The 19,629-nt window shown below is 49.3% G+C and overlaps 3 protein-coding genes across 6 annotated transcripts in view; all 3 read left to right on the forward strand.

Annotated features, from left to right (window-relative positions):
• The first annotated feature begins 81 nt into the window (after positions 1–81).
• Positions 82–6,765, forward strand: rnf169 (ring finger protein 169). 3 transcript variants are annotated; one of them, XM_054742394.2, is made up of 6 exons: positions 83–413; positions 3,340–3,410; positions 3,493–3,588; positions 3,685–3,785; positions 3,855–3,948; positions 4,070–6,765. In XM_054742394.2, exons 1-6 carry the CDS (start codon positions 119–121, stop codon positions 5,126–5,128), a joined length of 1,716 nt encoding a protein of 571 aa, XP_054598369.1. In that variant the 5' UTR covers positions 83–118; the 3' UTR covers positions 5,129–6,765. The 3 variants fall into 3 exon arrangements, with proteins under 3 accessions (XP_054598368.1, XP_054598369.1, XP_015830415.1); XM_015974929.3 differs by having other exon boundaries at positions 85–413; positions 3,508–3,588; XM_054742393.2 differs by having other exon boundaries at positions 82–413; positions 3,508–3,785.
• spcs2 (signal peptidase complex subunit 2) lies at positions 5,143–9,419 on the forward strand. Of its 2 annotated transcripts, none has more exons than XM_070543666.1 (5): positions 5,143–7,241; positions 8,271–8,354; positions 8,472–8,631; positions 8,802–8,937; positions 9,024–9,419. In XM_070543666.1, the coding sequence occupies exons 1-5, from the start codon at positions 7,170–7,172 to the stop codon at positions 9,208–9,210; spliced, it is 639 nt and encodes a 212-aa protein (XP_070399767.1). In that variant the 5' UTR covers positions 5,143–7,169; the 3' UTR covers positions 9,211–9,419. The 2 variants fall into 2 exon arrangements, with proteins under 2 accessions (XP_070399767.1, XP_070399768.1); XM_070543667.1 differs by lacking the exon at positions 5,143–7,241 and adding an exon at positions 7,523–7,626.
• Positions 9,420–11,300: 1,881 nt separating this feature from the next.
• abcg1 (ATP-binding cassette, sub-family G (WHITE), member 1) overlaps positions 11,301–19,629 on the forward strand; it is a 13,207-nt gene continuing 4,878 nt past the window's right edge. The window contains exons 1-6 of the mRNA XM_054742389.2: positions 11,301–11,546; positions 13,686–13,932; positions 18,831–18,948; positions 19,031–19,163; positions 19,425–19,475; positions 19,565–19,629. The exon at positions 19,565–19,629 is cut by the window's right edge and continues 81 nt beyond it. Of these exons, the coding sequence (XP_054598364.1) occupies positions 11,484–11,546; positions 13,686–13,932; positions 18,831–18,948; positions 19,031–19,163; positions 19,425–19,475; positions 19,565–19,629 (677 nt within the window). The 5' untranslated portion in view covers positions 11,301–11,483. The remainder of the gene's footprint in view (positions 11,547–13,685; positions 13,933–18,830; positions 18,949–19,030; positions 19,164–19,424; positions 19,476–19,564) is intronic.

Below are 19,629 nucleotides of genomic sequence, written 5' to 3' on the forward strand. Positions count from 1 at the left end.
GAAGCTCGCGCCGCCCCGCGGTGGCGGGCTTTGCGCGTCTATCCTGCGCTCGCGCTGTTTCGGCGGCGGGGCGGGGTTTGTTTTGAGAGTTGACCGTAGAGAGAAGACACCAGGAAAGATGGCGACCGCGGGGTTCGCCAAACATCCTGTCAGCCCGACCGGCACGGCCGCTGCTGGGTCGTCCCGGTTGGTGTCGGGGGCTGGAGCCGCTGGATGCCGGTCCGGGTCCAAACCCCCAGAAAGCACGGCGAAGAAATGCTCAGGCGGCGCTGAGAGTCAGCCCGGTCGCAGCACGGCCTGTCCCCCGTGCCTGGTCCGGAGACTCCCGGGCAGCGAGGACCGACTTCAGAGGAAGAGTGACCCAGAGAGGTGCAGCGGGAAAGCGGGCAGGAGGGAGTCAGAGTGTCGTAGAGGTGAGTAATCTTTAACCGGGGAAGTCCAGGTCACATGCCGGTGAGCTGGCACCGTGAGCGGGATACTGTTATTATATCAATAACCGATAGAAAAACAGAATCCTGTAGATTTTATTTTAATACAGATTTTGTGAAAATATGAGTTGGGAAGTGTCCTTGAACAGCAGCTTTAATACGTCTGAAGCGATGGAAACGCTAGTTGAGCTAATCAATAATCAGACAGAATCAATGAAAACACCGGTAAACAGGTAAACACGTGACCATCCCGAGTCACAGGGTTCAGGTTCTGGTCTCGTTCGGTTTTGGGTCAGTCTGTTCTGGTGGATCAACCCGGACTTGTCCAGACTTGTTCAGCCGCAGCAGGAACCCAGAAACCTTCGTTCTCTGACTTCTTCCATTTAATACATGAAGTTTTCACGCTGAAACATTTTAGTGCAACATCATCTGGTAACCTGGAGAGTACCTGAAACCTGGAGGTAATTGTGCTATTATAATCTTTATATATATATATATATATATATATGTGTGTGTTTGTTGTTTATATACACAGCCCATATATATATATATATATACACAACACACACAACAGTGTGGAACTGTGGACCAGCTCTATACCCTTGCAAGGGTGTGTTTAGTGGATTTGGAGAAGGCTTATGACCGTGTCCCCAGGGGCACCCTGTGGGGGACGCTCCAGGAGTATGGGGTGGGTGGCTTTCTGTTAAGGGCCATTCAGTCCCTTTACCAGAGGAACGTGAGTTTGGTTCGCATAGCCGGTAGTAAGTCGGACCTGTTCCCAGTGAGGGTTGGACTCTGCCAGGGCTGCCCTTTGTCACCGGTTCTGTTCATGACTTTTATGGACAGAATTTCTAGGCGCAGCCGTGGTGTGGAGTGTGTCGAGTTTGGTGGCAGGAGAATCTCGTCTCTGCTTTTTGCAGATGATGTGGTCCTCCTAGCTTCATCCAGCTCTGACCTTCAGCTCTTGCTGGGTAGGTTCGTGTCCGAGTGTGAAGCGGCTGGGATGAGGATCAGCACCTCCAAATCTGAGACCATGGTTCTCGACCGGAAAAGGGTGGCTTGCCAACTCCGGGTCGGGAGAGAGGTCCTACCTCAAGTGGAGGAGTTTAAGTATCTTGGGGTCTTGTTCACGAGTGAGGGTAGGAGGGATCGGGAGATCGACAGGCGGATCGGCTCAGCGTCTGCAGTGATGTGGACGCTGAGCCGATCTGTCGGGGTGAAGAGGGAGCTGAGCCAGAAAGCCAGGCTCTCGATTTACCGGTCGATCTACGTCCCAATCCTCACCTATGGTCATGAGCTTTGGGTAATGACCGAAAGAACGAGATCGCGGATACAAGCGGCCGAAATGAGTTTCCTCCGTGGGGTGGCCGGGCTCAGCCTTAGAGATAGGGTGAGGAGCTCGGACATTCGGGAGGGACTCGGAGTAGAACTGCTGCTCCTCCGGATCGAAAGGAGCCAGTTGAGGTGGTTTGGGCATCTGGTCAGGATGCCTCCTGGACGCCACCCAGGGGAGGTGTTTCGGGCATGTCCTGCCGGCAGGAGGCCCCCGGGTCGACCCAGGACACGTTGGAGAGGTTACATCTCCAATCTGGTCCGGGAACGCCTTGGGGTCCTGCCGGAGGAGCTGGTGGAGGTGGCCGGGGAGAGGACGGTCTGGAGCTCCCTAGTTGGGATGCTGCCCCCGCGACCCGGATAAGCGGAGGAAGACGACGACATACACAACAATGTTGTTATAATTAGTGTCTAAAGAAATGTAAAAGCCTATGAAAGGTCTCTGGGATAAGAAGTTTTTACCAGAGACGTGTGACTTATTTAAACGTCGTACTAGTCTGATAGTTTATATAAAACATGTTGATGAAATTGTTGGCAATAAATCCCCCTCAATGTAATTTCAGCACATATCTTCTTGATAAAACCAGAAGCCTCCAGAATGTCCAGCATCACACACCCTGATGCCAATCCTCCCTGTGACTACCTTTTAGACCGACCGAGGACTCGTTAAGCGGCGTAGACTGTGTGACTTTTCCCCTCCTAGCATCCAGCTCCATCTCAAACTGTACGACTTCCTCGCACAGCAACGCTCACGAGTCACGTTCTCACACTATATGACCAAGTTCTCGGATGCGACCCGGCTGCTCACACTGTACGTGTGATGGCATCATGTCGGACCTTCACGTCCGAAAACCCAGAAGACCAGAGGCTGTTGTGCTGTTAGTGATATTTGTTGTCCTTCGGGCTTGCCGTAGGAGGACGCGCGGGGATTTCTGGGTGTTGGAGGAGGGAGACAAAAGAAAAGTAAAACGATGTTTTGGGATCAGTTTGATTTGGCAAACATGTTTTCTTGAAAGTTCTTTTCATTTTGTGTGGAGAAAAGAGTAAAAATAAAATAAACTATGTGTGCTGATACGAGAATAGATGGCGAGTCGTGATGATGAATGCGCTGTGTGGGCGGCTTTGGGTCAGGGCGCTGTTTCACCAGCGCGATGCCTTCATGACGGGCAACCAAAATATCAAACGTGTTTGATAATCGGTCAACCGCACGATTGCCGATCAGGAGCCGGTCGTGAGGCGTTGATCACCCCCCCCCCCCCCCCCCCCCGCGTATACTACACGATGCAAAACTCGCTCCAACATCAAAGATTTCTGCACAAGTGGAAAATCGTCTCAGAACGCCCAGCTTTACCCTGATTACAGAACACTCCCGGGTCCGATGCATCCCGGTGAACACGGCTGTACTAGAGAGTCCAGCTTTTAGTTTCAGTAATGCCCAAGACAAGTTCCGACCCTGTCTGGAGCGGGTCGGTGTCATCAACAAATCACTGCCGTAGTACTTTAAATGGACCTAGCTGGGAGGTTCTGGTGAAATGGAGTTGAGTGGTGAGCCAGGTGTTTCTCATCTGTTTGTCCTCAGAGTTCTTTGTCTGTCCAACTCCCCTCCCAAAGGCTGCAGAGGCTTCTTCAGGCCCGACTGGGAAACACAAGGTGAGTCCAGTTACTGTGTTGTTTCGTGAGGGAACGGTACCGGCCCACCTTGGTACCGGACGATTTTAGGAACGTCATTAAGTTTGTGTTTCGGCAGCTGGTGTCGGAGGACCGAGACGAGGTGAGGAGAAAGAACTCTCTGACCTGTAAAGAGGATTCTGGACCTGTCGAAGAAGCGGTGAGCTCGACACGGGCCGACCCGACTGACGTCTCCTACGCAACGCTGCCGCTTCGCACCAGAACTTCTTCCTCTGAGTTGTTGGTTTGTTTCCAGGGAGTTCTGTCCGACTCGGAGAACGAGGAGCCCATCAGCAGGAGGATCAGAACCATCTCGGCCTTCATCAGAAAAACCAAAAACTTCTCGACCGTCGGCAGGTGAGCAGAACCGCCCAGACACCTGGTCCTCCAGCGTTTGACCTCTGACCCCGTGTGTTTGTGTCTCAGCGGTTCTCAGAGGAGTCGTAGCTGCACCGACCCGCTCGAGGACAGAGGAGGGAAGATGAAGGTGGTGATCCAGTCGGCGGCTGCGATGGAGCGGGTATGTCAGAACCCAACCGCCACAGACGCGTGGCGTTAAACCCAGTCTGCTTCTTCCTGTTTGGTGTCCGCACCAGAACCTGAGCGGTTCTGACTCGTCTCTCTCTGTGTCCGAACGTCAGGTGGGGATCAGCCACAGCTCGGCAGCAGGAATCCTCCTCTCCTCGGAGAACAGCCGCTCGGTCTCTGCTCCCATCACGGCTCCGGACCGAAGGCTCACCTGGAGGGCGGTTCTGACATCATCAGCTCCTCTGGGCCTGACCCCAGCCAGAACCGAGCGCTCCATCAGTCCTGAGAGCAACGACAGCATCTCAGAGGAGCTCAACCACTTCAAGCCCATCGTGTGCTCGCCGTGCACGCCGCCCAAGCGGCTGCCGGATGGTCGTCTCATGGAGCCCACCATTGTGAAGTCCACTCCTCGGAACCTGACCCGCGGGCTTCAGAAGACCACCAGCTACGAGGCCAGCCCAGTTGTCCTGCAGAAATGGAGGCAGATAGAACTGGACCGGCAGAGCCTCAAAGTGAACTCCAAGGCCACGTTGACGAGTCCCACCACTGAGTTCTGTGCCAAGCTAGATGGGTCAGCCAAGCCACATCAGCAGCGAGCGGGTCAGAACCTGGCGTCCTCCAACAAGAGGAGGCTGCTGTTCGAACATCCAGCCGCAGACCGGGACGACTTCCACAAACAGCTGGTTAAGATCCGGGTTCCTGCGGTCCGCTACTGTAGAGAAGCGTCTCTGAGAGGAGGTTCAGACTTTGAGCTGGCAGACGGTACCTCTGGGCCGTGCAGCGGGTCGGTGCCGCTGGGCCTGAAGCACTCGTTCTCTCCGTACGTCAACGACTTGGGTCCGTTAGTTCTAAAGGGCTCTCAGAGTCCCAGGAGGGACGGCACCCACAACCAGTCTACCTCGAGGAGGGGCAGGAAGAGGGACCAGAAGACCAAACACCTGGACCCGAGCACGGACCTGGACCTAAAGAGGAGCAGGCCCAGCAACCAGGAGGCCCACTGTCAGGTCCAACAGGACCGAGCTCTTGCCCTCAAACTGCAGAAACAGTTTGACCTAGAGAGCCGAAGCCACTGGACCAGTCCCAACAGGTACTTTCTACGGTCCTGGAAGTCCACACAGAACCGCAGGAGGCGTGGCCCGAGAAGGTCTCGGCGAATTAACAAGAAGCACTGAAAGGAGCTGACTCGGCACAAAATAAACTCAAATATGCAACGAGGCCAAAGGTTCTGAACGTTTTCCTTCCTAACACCAGCAGAACTCCCAACAGCTGGGTTTAAAACCCAACCCACGGAGGGGTCGGTCCAGAAGAGTCAGTCGACCCGGTACAGGTTCTGCTGAGGAACAAAACGTCTTAGTGAGCAGAAACCAAAAGAACCAGAACTGAACCCGAAGGCCACCGGGTCCAGTTAACTTGTTCAGGCCACGAAATCACACGACTTCCTTTCCTCCAATCACGTGGCTGCTGAGCAGATCCGGTTGCTGTGTTTGTCCTGACCCAGACCGATCCGAACCACTGGACCGGACCACGGAAACCACTCTTGGGTTTAGTTGTGGTGTTCTGGCTGACTGTTCACACCTGGTATCAAAACCTTCCAGAGGCTTCTGGCCCGTTAGTTCACATGTCATTAATCACTCGGAGTCAGCAGGTCACCCAGACTTGGGTTCTCATTTTCAACCTTAGCTGACGGGTCGAGTCGGGCCGACTAATTCAGAACCGCTACAAACGAGTGTTTAATACTCGACCAATCGTGTTAGCTTGCTGCGCCAGGATGCAGCTGCTGTAAAACAGCCATCCTTGTGATGCGCCGACTCAACATAAAGACAAGATAAGCTCGTCAAACAACGGCGGTCTCGTGTGCGTCGCCGACGAGTTCAACAGCGCCTCGGTCGCAACGCTTGAGTGTGGCTGGCAATGTAGCGGGATACAATAAATCACGAGCGTCGGAGCAAACGTGTCACAAACGTGCGCTAAAGATCATGAACTCCCCGTCGCTACTGTTGATGTTCGTAGGTAACGAGGAGCTTAACGAGGCGACTGCTCGTTCTCGTCGCCCACGGCGATGTGCGTCGCCGTTGTGCTCCCGTGAAAGGAAGGTTCTACTTTGCAGATTTTACACTGTACCCGCTTCTCTTTTATCTTCGTAAATGCTCCCAAACTTGCTGGCTCGCCACGATGCCGTTTTTCTGGGGACGCGACGGCCGACTCGGGTGGCCACTACTGCACGTGTGTTCCGAGCAGAAGGCAGCAGAAGGTGCCGCAGCAGTGTTGCTACATAGAACAAACGATGATGTCGATTGTTGCACGTTTCGTTTGTTGATGTCATCGCGACGAATCGACTAATCGTGGCAGCGCTAGAGGTTTGTGGTCGGACTGAGTTGGGTTTTGACACCAGAGAGTGAAAAAACGAGTGTCTTTGTGCCAATTGTCAAAATAAGGCTAAAGTCTGGTCAGTGTTCAGGTGCAGGAAACACGCCGACGGTTCACGAGATGCTGCACACACGATGGGCAGTGGTTGCTTACCGTAATAAGCGTGGTAAGTGCTCCCTACTGTAAAACACCCTACAGTGTTGGCACCAGATGAGTCGATGTATTTACCTACTTATAAACTTATTCTCTGTGGCTCGTCTTCACTGGTCACCTAGAACCTTCTGGTTCTGATCTGTAACTGGCAACAGCCACAAAAGTCTTGGACCGGGAGTGAGAAAGTAATTTTTTGTCTAGAAAAGTGGACTGCAGCGTCCACATTTGACAGGATGTAATTTTTACTTTATTTTTTACATATTGCACCATTAAAGACATGGAAATTCTGGCTGAGTGTTCCATGTGATGATGTCGGCCAGATCTGGATTGTGCTGCGGGTTGAATTTTTGGGCCCATTGTAAACTAACCCAGACCACCCCGGCAGGTCCCCCAGGTATTTGGGTGAGGTGAAGAGAAGCAGAATGTTAAATCTTGGTACCAGGTTTGAACGGGTCCAGATGTTTCTACCAAAACAAGCCAGATCTCCCAAGTCTCCAGGTTCTGACCAGATGAAATGGGAGGTTCTGGTTGATCTCAGACCTGCGAGTAACAAAACACATCGGTTTTAGCGTTCCCATCAGCTGATCATGTAGTTAGTTGTACCTGTGGACAGGTTCTGGCTCAGTAAAAACCCACCTGCTTCTCTGTTACTTGCTTTTGGTGACGTCTGCGTGTAAGCCGCCAGAACCAGACATGGACTTGGACCTGGTTTGGAGTTCTGTCTGCCTGGACTCATCAGCAAGAACTGAAGCTAAAAACATCCCAGTATGTTACCTCTACAGATCACAAATAAAATAAACACATTTTTCTTTTATTTGTTGTATGATTTTAATGTTTTAATCACATATTATTACATTTTTGATATTTCTAAAAAAAATTATTTATTTTACTTTTGGCTGAGTCTCAATTTTTGACATTTAGTTAAATAAAATTCGAGGTTAAATAAATGTTTTGGATTAGTTTAGTTTAAACGGGTTCATACCGGTTCATACTTTATATTTGTTGGAGAAAAAAACTTACGCACAACCCGACGCCACGCTGGCGTCGGCTGACGTAAATATGAGTTTTTGGCCAATCAGGCTCGTCCAGGTAACAGCGGAAGCTAAAGATGGCGGCTGCGCGGAACGGGAAGAGCGGGCTGCTGGAGAAAGTAAGAATTTAAAGCGTTTTTGCGTTTTATTCGGGTTTAGTAGGAAGTGTTTCGCTGTGGTTCTCCGGTTGCAGCCTGTTTCCTCTCAGGCGTCAGCTCCCGGTCGGAACGCCGGTTTCCTTTACCGGTTGTTTACCTCCGTTATTTGAAACTAACTGGCGTAATCAAACGTTTAAATGTGCTTTTTAAAATAAAACCGCTGGGTTAATTGTTTATTAGTCTGCTGTTAGATCCCGAACAGAATAGGAATTTACCAGTCTGACTCGCTGCTACTTTTTCCAGATGCTACAATCTGCTGCACCAAACTCCAGTCAGAAAAGTAGAAATTTACTTCTACTTCTTTGTCTGAATTTAAAAAGCACAACATGATCAATTCGGTGTCAAATCGGTGGAAACTGCTAATGATCGTCTTTAGTTTCATGGGTAGAACAAAAGCCGGTCCGTCGAGATCCGTTCATGATGTTCCTCCTCATTCCACCGGAAATCGGAAACCAGCCAAACCAACCACTCGGAACTGGTCTCGGTACAACTCGAGTTTGTGTTGGTGAATCGGGTCTACACGAGTGTTGTGAAGCTGCGCTGTTTGTGTTTGGACCTGAAGCTGATGGGTACCGAACTGATCCAGATGGGTTTGTCTGTTCCAGTGGAGAATCGATGAGAAACCGGTGAAGATCGACAAATGGGATGGAGCAGCAGTGAAAAATTCCTTGGATGATGCTGCTAAGAAGGTCAGCGCCGGTTCTGAACATCTCATCTAACCCAAGGCTTTAGTCTGGTCCACATTTTTAGTTTGTTGGAGGATTGTCTTTCTAACGGGTTGTGTTTTTGTGCTGCTGCTCCTTCAGGTGTTGCTGGAGAAGTACGGATACCTGGAGACCTTCTGCCTGGTGGATGGGCGGCTGCTCATCTGTACGGTTTCCTGTCTGTTTGCAATGCTGGCGCTGGTCTGGGACTACATGTACCCATTTCCTGAGTCCAGACCGGTCCTGGCCAGCTGCGTCATCTCATATCCTCACCTGCTCAGGTCTCTTCTGTTCTCGTTTCTCCTTCACAGAGATCAGGTTTCAGGTTAAAGAAAATAATTTAAACAGCTAATCCAGAACCAAAACTCTGTCGCGGGAATTGAATCAGGGTTTGATGATGATGAACCTATCCTCCTTAACTCGTCTTCATCACATATTTCATCATGATGGGCATCCTGACCCTCTACACATCCTACAAGGAAAAGAACATCTTCCTGGTTGCCCTGCAGAAAGATCCAGCTGGGATGGACCCAGACCACATCTGGCAGCTATCATCCTCTCTCAAACGGTTGGTCACTCACTCACTCACTCACTCACTCACTCACTACTCACTCACTCTAAGTCTGACTCTTGGTTGAATGGGATGTTTTCCAGGTTTGATGACCAGTATACCCTCAGAATCAGCTTCACGGATGGGAAGACGAAGAACTCACGAGATGCAGAGTTCACGCGGTCCGTCTCGGCGTTCTTCGATGACAACGGTACTCTGGTGATGGACCAGTTTGAGAAAAGTGTCTCCAAACTGCACGACACATTGGCCGTGGAAAAGAAGACCAAATAAGCCGAGTTGGACCCTCCTCCTTCTGGGCTCCTCTTTGGTTTCAGTTTGATCCTAAACATCTAAACTGGTTTCTTCAGCTGGAGGAAGCCAGAACCATTCAGCAAAACCAGTTGCTCGTACTCTTCGCCCTGATCTAGCCTCTCCTCAGGGTGAAACTGGGTCAACCGCCACTTAAACAATAAATCTGATAAAATCCTGTGCAACATAAACTTTCTGGTTCTGATGATTGCAATAATGTAGCTGTTTCTCTGAAGAACAAACGGGACATTAATTTTGATTGGTTACCTTGGAGGAGCTGTGTAGTGACAAAACAGGAAGTGATGCTAGAGACAAACTGAAACCAATAAAGGAAACAGGAAGTTTGTCGGTGCGACGCCTGAAACTGTGTGAAGTTAATGACAGTCGGGCACAGGTTGTAGTCCGAGGAAGGTTTATTCTTCTCATTTAGCCCAAAAAGCTGTCGGAACATTTTTACAAAAAACTGGTTCTTGGGCCCATAAAAGAGGTGAAAGTAACAAACCTCCAATAAAGAATCAAACAGACCTGCTTCAGTGAGACGAAGGAGGAACTTCAGTAACGGCTGATCAGCCCACAAAAACAGCTGCAGCCCGAGAACCCCCCCCACCCCAAATCCAACCCCTTAATGCCGAGTGTCTATCAGGGAGGCATTAGGTCCCATTTTTTGAAAGCCTTAGGCATAACCTGACCAAGGATTTGAGCCCAGGGTGGACGCCGCCACTAGGCCACTGGGCTGAGATTGTTTATGTTTAATTAAAGCAAATTAATTAAGGAAAACCAAATTTGGATGTAGTGGCATTAGGCCGTAGTGCAACAGTGCAGCTGCAGCCATCACAAGGCCGATGTCAATGCTGCTCTACACACACACACACTGCTCTCGTTGTGACCCGTCATCTTGGTTCTGGTTCCGTCTACATTTTAGATCCCCAGATTTTATTTGAGATAAAAAAATTAAACGAAATTCCAGTAACAGGTCTGGTGGGCGGAGCTACAGCGAGACCCCACACCTGAGCAACTGCTTTCAGGTGGGCGGGGGATGTTGGAGGGGGCGGGGCAATGGGATGTTGTTTTTAAAGTTTTGTGTTGGTGTCTGATTGTGCACCGGATCAGGGACAGCAGAAAACTGGTTAGATCTTCAGGTTTTTGTGTTTCTGTGACTTAATAAAGCAAAATGTTCCCAAAAACTGGACAGTTTTTGCGTTTGTGTCTGAAGCTTCTGGATTGGTTCCTCTGGATGATCCTGTGAATGTTCTGTCGGAGGAACATGGTTAGAGTTCGAGGCTATTTTCAGACCTGGAGGTCTGCCTGCTGCATCCTCAGTCAGCTTGAGATGAACCTCAGCAAAGAGCGGATCTGTTTCTACGTCTCACTGGTGCTGGTTTGGAGATGCTGCACACGGATCACCATTCCCATTTGCTGCTCCAGTTGATAGATGCCCGCTGTATCAGGCTTCATTTTGGGACGGTAACCTAGGTAACAAGCTAGTGATCCTTGATGTCTTTAGATAGCTCAAATGTTTTTTCTTGTTCCTCAGAGGAACCATCCCAGATACATGGAAAGAATTTGATTCTCGGCTTGCAGTGACTTGGCTCACCCACCAGGTGGAGTCCTGCAGCTTTTATATCACCTGGACAGGTGCGAGTGTCCCCTAACAGGAGGACATGGGGATCCTAAAACCCCACCAAACTAAATAGTTTCTCTCATCCCTGCACTGGATGCGATGATCAGATGTTTTCATGTTGGATGGAACTCTTCAAACGGGGCCAGAGCTGAATATTCAGATGTTCTGGGTGCAGAAGGTCTCTGAGGGGTGGGAAAAACCGAGGACGTTGACCTCACACCAAGTCTTCTAGACCAATGTTCTCCAACACTTTCCACACCAAGCACTGGCCTCTTGTGGAACTATGGGAGTGGTGTTTTTGGGGGTAAGGTTCAGTTGGTTCACCTGTGTCTGGACTATGGAGCCCTGTTTTAACCAGACTCTTGTCCTGGGATAGAACCCAGATCGGATTACTCTACCTGGTCCTGTGAGCCCCAGAGCTCCCACTCCAGTCCCTCAGAGGGAGTGGGTCTACTAGGATCATGAGCTGGTTCCACACAGCTTCAGAAAACTCATCCGTCTGAAAAAATACATTACCATTAAGGTGGACATTGCTATACAGTGAGATGGGTGGGGCCAGGAAAAGGGGGTGGGGCCTCCGATCCCAGCTGAGCGTGGGAAGTGACTCTGAGCTTAGTGAGGGAGAGTGTCGATCATGGCCTGTCTGATGGCCGCCTGGTCTGTCCACAACCCCACGGTGACCAACTCCATCATCATGGTGAGTCTGGTCTCACACACACACACACACACACACACACACACACACACACACACACACACACACACACACACACACACACACACACATTTTTTTAATGTAATCTTTGTGAATTTTTTTCTGCTTCAGATGAATTTTATGTTCTTGTTAATTTAGTCAGAAAAGTTTCACAATTAAACCCGAACAAAACAAACTGGGCTCAATAGAACTTTTAGTCACGCTTGTCTGAGCGTGCTCAGTGACACACAGGTAGACCACCTGGGGACTGGGGGCGGAGCTCCCAGAGCCCCACTGGACCTGGTCGCTTTCAGGGTGGGCTGATCCAAAATGACTCGGGACCAGTTTATGTTTTCCTAAACGTTAAACCTGCATGGAGCTTTGGACCTTTGAATAAATCCAGAGGTTCTGCAGACCTGGGACTTCTGTCCAGGCAGGTTCACTCTGGTACCAGTCTGGTCTCTGGAGATTTAGGCTCATGTTGGACTCAACAGTCAGTGACTTGATGCAATTTGCTGGGTTCCTTATATAGGAAACATTATTTCTGATTGGCTTAATGAACTGACCTAAATTGGAATGTTTATTATGTGAAGTGCCTTGAGACGACTCTTGTCGTGATTTGGCGCTTTATAAATAAACTTGAATTGAATTGAAACAGCTCAGCAGCTGTCAGACTGGACTGGTCCAGAACCTCAAATCCAGATCAGAACCGCAGATCCAGACTAGAACCTCCAACCCACACCAGAACCACTGATGCAGACCAGACTTTCCGAAGGTGTGAGGGGGTAATGGACCTTCTTGTACCAGACCAAAACAGCAGGTAGTAGGAAACCCCTCCAGAGCTTCAGAAGTTCTGGAGAACTGTTGATCCAGATGTAACGTGATGAAGGAGCTATTCCTCCAAGGTTATTCAACCTTTTCCACAGTTGCCTCTGACACAGCGCCAGAGTGCATGAAACAGCCTCAAGGTCATGCATTTGCTTCTAAACTGTTTACTTTCCAGCAATGAAGAGAGAAGATGAAGACTCTTTTCTTTTTATTAAATCAAAGAACTCTATTTTCAATAAAGCTAATCAAAACAACTGTTAGTCAATAATACAATGTGACCGATCTGTGAAATCACAATGTTATGATTAATATGTTTTTAATGAGTAAATGACTTATTCTAGTCACTAGACACGCTGATACACGTTAAGGTAAACGGCCGCATGACACATTGCTGTTGCTGATCCAATCAGAACCTTCCTAGTCTGAAGCGTGGCAGAGTCTCTGTGGTGTTTATTAAATCTGTCAGCTTTGATTCATCCAGAATCAAAAACATCCAGATTAATAAAACAGTTCCAACGCCATCTTAAGTTCAGTTCTCAAGATCTCGTTCTCAAGATCTCATGAAGTTCACCGCATGTTAAGTATTGGACCGGCCATCTATGCTTCTCTTTTTAAGCTGAGAACCATCAAGCTGGGAAAAATCTGTTGTTACCAACCAAGCAACGGTACCTTTCAGAATAAAAGCTGAACTCGCTGACCCAAGGAGGGTCCCTTTTTGACGCTGTGAAACACCTGTCGCTTTTTACCTGGAGACTATCCAAAGACTGGTTTGTCGTGCTGTCAACGCTGTTTCATCGGCTCCGGTACCAGAGGAGGGTCGTGGACCTGGCATCCAGATCTGTACGGAGGTCTCACTGAGGTTATGTGGATGCGACACAAATGGCGTCTCATGTGTTTATGACCACGAGTCTCAAACTCTGATCAGTTAGGAGCAAAACATCATCTCCCACTCAGACTTTGCTTCTCCGGACACGAAGGTTCTGAATTTGACATCATTCACCTCACACTTCATTCAAACAGAACATCCATCATTAGAGAGTTAGTCTTGTTAAATTGTTTAAAGTTATTTAGTAAAAAATTTCCTTAAACGTTTGAAAGTCTCTCTTCTCTTGTCTCTCAGTTAATACAAAGTGTTATTAGAAAATCCCTGTAATAAAAAGATCCAGTCTTCTGATTTAAATAACCCAGTGTCCATGAGATGGAATTCATACTAGATATGAATTTTAATGTCTTATGGTCCTTAATTAAATGTAATTTAAACTCGTTACACAGATTACAACCTGAATGTAACCATTTCATCTTCTGGTCCCTCAGAACACCAACGGGCCCCCAGACCTGATGCTGGACCCCAGAACCGTGTGTGTCTGTTTGGATGAGGCGGTTCACAAGAGACCAGCAGGAAGCCAGCGGACGCGGCTGCTGCAGGGACACCTGAAGAAGGTGGATAACAACCTGATGGAAGCCCAGAGGTTCTCCTCATTACCACGGAGACCAGCTGTCAACATCCAGTTCAAAGACGTCTCATACTCCATCAGGGAGGGGCCCTGGTGGAGGAGGACAGGTACCTTAACATGCCTGGTGGACTTCAGATGAGCCCTGATCAGCCCAAGACCTGATCCGTTCCAGACCTGGTGTCACATGAAAGCTCCAGACAGTTTGTAGATCCTGCAGGGACCAAGTCCACTTTAGGGGCATGAGGCTTATAGGGATTTAAAGAAGTAGATGGACCCACCTGGATTAAAACTTAGACCTGGACCACAAGGTCCTTCAGCCCGCTGCAGAACCTTCTCATTAGACCAGAAGGTCCAATCTCCTCTCTGTAGGAGATTGGACCTTCTGGACTCCCATCTGGGCTCAGAACCTGAGTCATGAGTCATTTTAAGATACTCTTAATGGTATTGGCCCGTCTTATCTCTCACAACTGCTTTTACCATCTGAACCCTCGTGGCCCCAGGGCTCCTCTGGCAGCCGTCTCCTTGTCATCCCTAAAGTCAGGACTCGCACTCACGGCGAGGCGTCTTTAGTTATTACGGCCCTCGCCTCTGGAACGGGCTGCCGGAGGATCTCAGGGCCGCAGAGAACGTTCACGTTTTTAAGAATAGGCTCAAGACCTTTTTAGTTTAGCTTTTAACTGATTACTATTTATTAAATGGCTTATTTTACTGATTTATTTATTTTACATCATCCATTTTAGATATTTTCCATTTTAGCTCGTGTTATTTCACATGTCACGTATTCTAATCCTTCCAGTGTTTCCTATGGGGAGCCCTCTGCCTCGGGACCAGTGGTCTATGGCGGCGGCTGGGGCGCCCCTAGGGTAGTGCCCAGGGAGTGGTGGGGGTTGCCACCCTCCCTCCCAGGGCGCCCTGGATTGGTGTCTTGGCTGATGCTGCTAATCTGCTGTTGACGAGGCAGATGGCTCCCATGATGGCGCGTCTTTCATTACCTGTCCAGTCTGAGCTCAACCTAGTGCTTACTGTGGTCTTTTAATGTGTTATGTGTACGTGTGTGTATGTGCGTGTGTGTGTGTGTGTGCCTGGCAATGGTTTGTGGATTGGGGGTGAAACTGTCACTATTGTTTTGAGTGTGGGAAAGGGAGGGAATGTGGGTTATATGGGTCGTTTTAATCTGTGAAGCACATTGTGCTGCATGCTATGCATGAAAAGTGCTTTATAAATAAAGTTTGATTCGATTTGATGAGCAGAACCCTGATCGTCTGCAGCAGATGTGAAGAAAAAAACAGAACCAGAGGAGTTTGGTTCTGTGACAGCCGGACTCTGCTGGATTACCAGGTCATAATCTGATAATCTCACCAGAACCTCATGCTGCAAATAGCTACAGGTCCGATTAGAGCGAGCCCCATCAGCCTGCCTCAGTTCAAAACAGAACAGGTCCGGCCCCAGAATCAGAACCAGACCAGAAGGTGGACCTGCATCCAGACAATGAATAAGACCTACATCCAGATCCAGACCCAGAACCAGATCCAAACCTGGTTCTGAAATGTTGGATCTGGGTTTCTGCCTCCTGTCAAGCGGCCCTGTTGGTTCTAGCGGATTGGGTTTCAGCTTTTCAGGAGGAAACAAAGGGACAAAAGACGGCTAAGCAGAGTCCAGATCTGAGGTCTGATATTCTGGTTCTGCTCCTATAAAACCAGAATAACATCTGATGTTATATGGTTCTGTCAGAAAAACCGGGTTTAGACCCATGGTGTTCCTCACCTGCTCAGGTGAGATGAGATACTAGAACCTGGACCTGCAGGTACCCTGATGCTTTTCAGGAACTTCTGAGCACCAGATTCAGTTTAGTTGGTCTTTTCATCCAATCAGATGAGCAGAAGGAGGCCTCGTCAGGTTCTGGTCCCACCGGAACCACTGAGTCCTTCAAACTGGTACTGACAAGTTCTGACTACTGAGGACTTCTGAGTGAAAACTGGACAGGTCATGTGACAAAAGTAACCAATCACAGAGTAGCAGCAAGTGGGCAGAGCTCAAGATAATTAAACCCAAACGGGTCATTTAGGTTCTGTCAGATACTTTAAATACATTTCTACCTAATTATTAAACCAGATAGGCTTCAGAACTGGGTCTGGTTCCAGGTCCAGAACCAAAAAACTGGTCATGAAAAACATCCAACTGTCTAGTAGCCTGCAGTACCCTGAAGTACCCTGTGCCACCGTTTATAGTATCCTGTAGTACCCCTAAGTACTCTGTAGTAGTAAAGTCGTCGTCGTCTTCCTCCGCTTATCCGGGTCCGGGTCGCGGGGGCAGCATCCCAACTAGGGAGCTCCAGACCGTCCTCTCCCCGGCCACCTCCACCAGCTCCTCCGGCAGGACCCCAAGGCGTTCCCGGACCAGATTGGAGATGTAACCTCTCCCACGTGTCCTGGGTCGACCCGGGGGCCTCCTGCCGGCAGGACATGCCCGAAACACCTCCCCGGGGAGGCGTCCAGGAGGCTTCCTGACCAGATGCCCAAACCACCTCAACTGGCTCCTTTCGATCCGGAGGAGCAGCGGTTCTACTCCGAGTCCCTCCCAAATGTCCGAGCTCCTCACCCTATCTCTAAGGCTGAGCCCGGCCACCCTACGGAGGAAACTCATTTCGGCCGCTTGTATCCGCGATCTCGTTCTTTCGGTCATTACCCAAAGCTCATGACCATAGGTGAGGATTGGGATGTAGATCGACCAGTAAATCGAGAGCCTGGCTTTCTGGCTCAGCTCCCTCTTCACCACGACAGATCGGCTCAGCGTCCGCATCACTGCAGACGCCGAACCAATCCGCCTGTCGATCTCCCGATCCCTCCTACCCTCACTCGTGAACAAGACCCCGAGATACTTAAACTAAAAAAGTAAAAAGTTTATTTATATAGCACTTATCACAGAAAGAAAAATCACAAGAGGATTCACAAAGATCAACAAAACAAATCTTGAAGTCATAAAACAACAGAAGAAAAAAAACAAATAAAAATTAAAATCAGAAAACAAAAGATTCAGATAAAAGCAGCTTTAAGTAAAAGTCTTCAGCTGCGCTTTAAAAGGGACCAGTCGGTCAATACTCAACCTTTATATCTGGTCTTTGGAGCTTCTAGAATGTTTGTGGACCTCAGCGCTCGGGTTGGAGCATCAGTTCAGTAACATAGGGAGGAGCTTGACCATGTAGAGCCCTGAAAGTTAACGGGTAACCAGTGCAGAGACGTCAGAACAGGAGTGATGTGAGCTCTTCTGTTAGGAGCCTCGCTGCAGAGTCCATGCTTTGACACCAGCCTTCATAGCTTGGAGATGTTTCTCAAATGATAAAAGCAGTTTTGGTCCAGCCTTTTTGAGTGGCCTTCAAGAGACATTGATTGGTCTAAAACACCCAAATTCCTCAAACTTGACTTGACGACAGAAGATAAACGACCAAGTTGTTGACGAGTCAGAGGAACCACGCTCTCAGGGGCAATGATCAGACATTCAGTCTTTTCTGAAGTTTAACTCAAGCCAATCTTCTGGTGATAGCTGACGGACTCTCTCTTCAGACAGTTTCTGAAACTCAGAATCCTTAAAGGAGCAGTAGAGCCGATGCCATCTGCATACAGGTGATCGGAGACCTCATGTAATATCCTTTAGTGGTCTATTGTACTCGGTAGTATCCTGCTATACCCTCTAGTAGTCTGTAGTACTCAGTAGTACCCTGTAATTCCCTAGATTACCCCAGAATATCTCGATTTAGCCTGCTGGACCCTACAGTACCTTTAGTAGTCTGTAGTACTCAGTAGTACCCTGTAATTCCCTAGATTACCCCAGAATATCTCGATTTAGCCTGCTGGACCCTACAGTACCTTTAGCAGTCTGTAGTACTCTGTAGTACCCTGTAATTCCCTAGATTACCCCAGAATATCTCGATTTAGCCTGCTGGACCCTACAGTACCGTTAGCAGTCTGTAGTACTCAATAGTACCCTGTAATTCCCCAGATTACCCCATAATATCTCGATTTAGCCTGCTGGACCCTACAGTACCTTTAGTAGTCTGTAGTACTCAGTAGTACCCTGTAATTCCCCAGATTACCCCATAATATCTCGATTTAGCCTGCTGGACCCTACAGTACCTTTAGTAGTCTGTAGTACTCAGTAGTACCCTGCAATTCCCTAGATTACCCCATAATATCTTGATTTAGCCTGCTGGACCCTGCAGTACCTTTAGTGGTCTTTAGCACCCTGTACTAGCCTGTAGTACTCTCTACTCCCTGTGGTGGCCTGTAGTACCCTGTAGTAACCTGGAGTTACTGCCGGTCAGATTAAATCTGGTAATCTGATTAACAGCCTTGGTCCTCCAGCAGCAAAAGGTTACTGCAGGTCATTTCTGTTTGTTTGGTTCCAGCTCAGGGAGGACCAGAGCCAGCCACCAGGGGGCGCACAGTCTGGTCCAGTCCAGATTTTATTAGACCCTCAACAGATTGAGGACTCTCTGGTCATAGTCAGATGCAGCAAAGCAGGTCCAGACCAGAACCGAGTCTCCTCCATGTTCTCCAGCAGGTCCAGTGAATAAAGCTGTTGACATTGCTTAACGTGAGAGGGATTATGTGCACAGAACCTCAGAAACACTTTTAGATCGACCAAAAAATGCCATAAAGTGTCTCGACATGTCGTTTCCTGACACAAGTCCTTCGTTTCCTAGTTTGAGGGACTCTGAGGTTCCTGTGGGACCAGGACCCGATGAGGCCTCGCTGATTCTGGTAGTCCTTAAAGCAGCTTCGGCGTCTGGTCCAGAACAGGTTCAGAAGCCTGTGTGCAGTCAGATCAGGTTCCGTTCTCAGAGGTCAGGGCGGAGCCTCGTGTTCAGGTGAATCTGTGTAGATCAACATGAAAGCAGGCCAGAGAAAACCCTCCAAACTGGTCTGAAACCAGACCCAGCCCAGAGAACAAAGAGCTGCTGTGAGTTCTGCTGGGAACCTGCAGACTGATTGTTTCTGGCCCGTTTCAGGTTACAAGACTCTGCTCAAAGGGATCTCTGGGAAATTCACCAGCGGGGACCTGGTGGCCATCATGGGCCCGTCCGGAGCAGGAAAATCCACCCTGATGAACATCCTGGCCGGTTACAGGTGAGCGGAACCAGAACCTTGATTTCTGGCGTCTCTGGAGGTTCTGGGACTTTAACCCCCCCCCCCGTGTCCTTGTTAACAGAGAGACGGGGATGAAGGGTGAGATCCTCATCAACGGCCAGCCCAGAGACCTGCGCTCCTTCAGGAAGGTTTCCTGCTACATCATGCAGGACGACATGCTGCTGCCACACCTGACCGTGCACGAGGCCATGATGGTACAAAACCCAGAACCAGAACCAGACCCAGTTTCTCAAAGCTCCACGCAGAGCTTCAGCCCTCTCCTCCACAGGGAACTCTGTGTCCCTCCAGAACCAGGCCTCAGAATAAACCCCCAGTCTAAATGTTCCAGAACCTCACCATGCACCAGAGTCAGCACCATAAACCCGCCCCCCCCCACGGGTCTCTGCGGTTTAGTGTTCTGATGTTTGTCTCAGTGTGTCCAGGTCCAGGTTCTTCAGATCTTTGTGTTTCTGCAGGTTTCAGCGAACCTGAAGCTGCAGGAGAAACCGGAGGCTCGGCGTGAGATGGTGAGAAAGGCCTCCAAACTGAGTCCTGGTCTTCCTCCTGCTCTCTGGAGTTTAACCAAGAGTTCTGGTTCTGGTCTCTACTCCAACAGGTCCAAGAGATCCTGATGTCTCTGGGTTTGCTGGACTGCGCTAGCACCAGAACGTCCCACCTGTC

This window comes from Nothobranchius furzeri, chromosome 13 (assembly GCF_043380555.1).
Source record: "Nothobranchius furzeri strain GRZ-AD chromosome 13, NfurGRZ-RIMD1, whole genome shotgun sequence".
In the NCBI taxonomy this organism is placed as follows: Eukaryota; Metazoa; Chordata; class Actinopteri; order Cyprinodontiformes; family Nothobranchiidae; genus Nothobranchius; species Nothobranchius furzeri.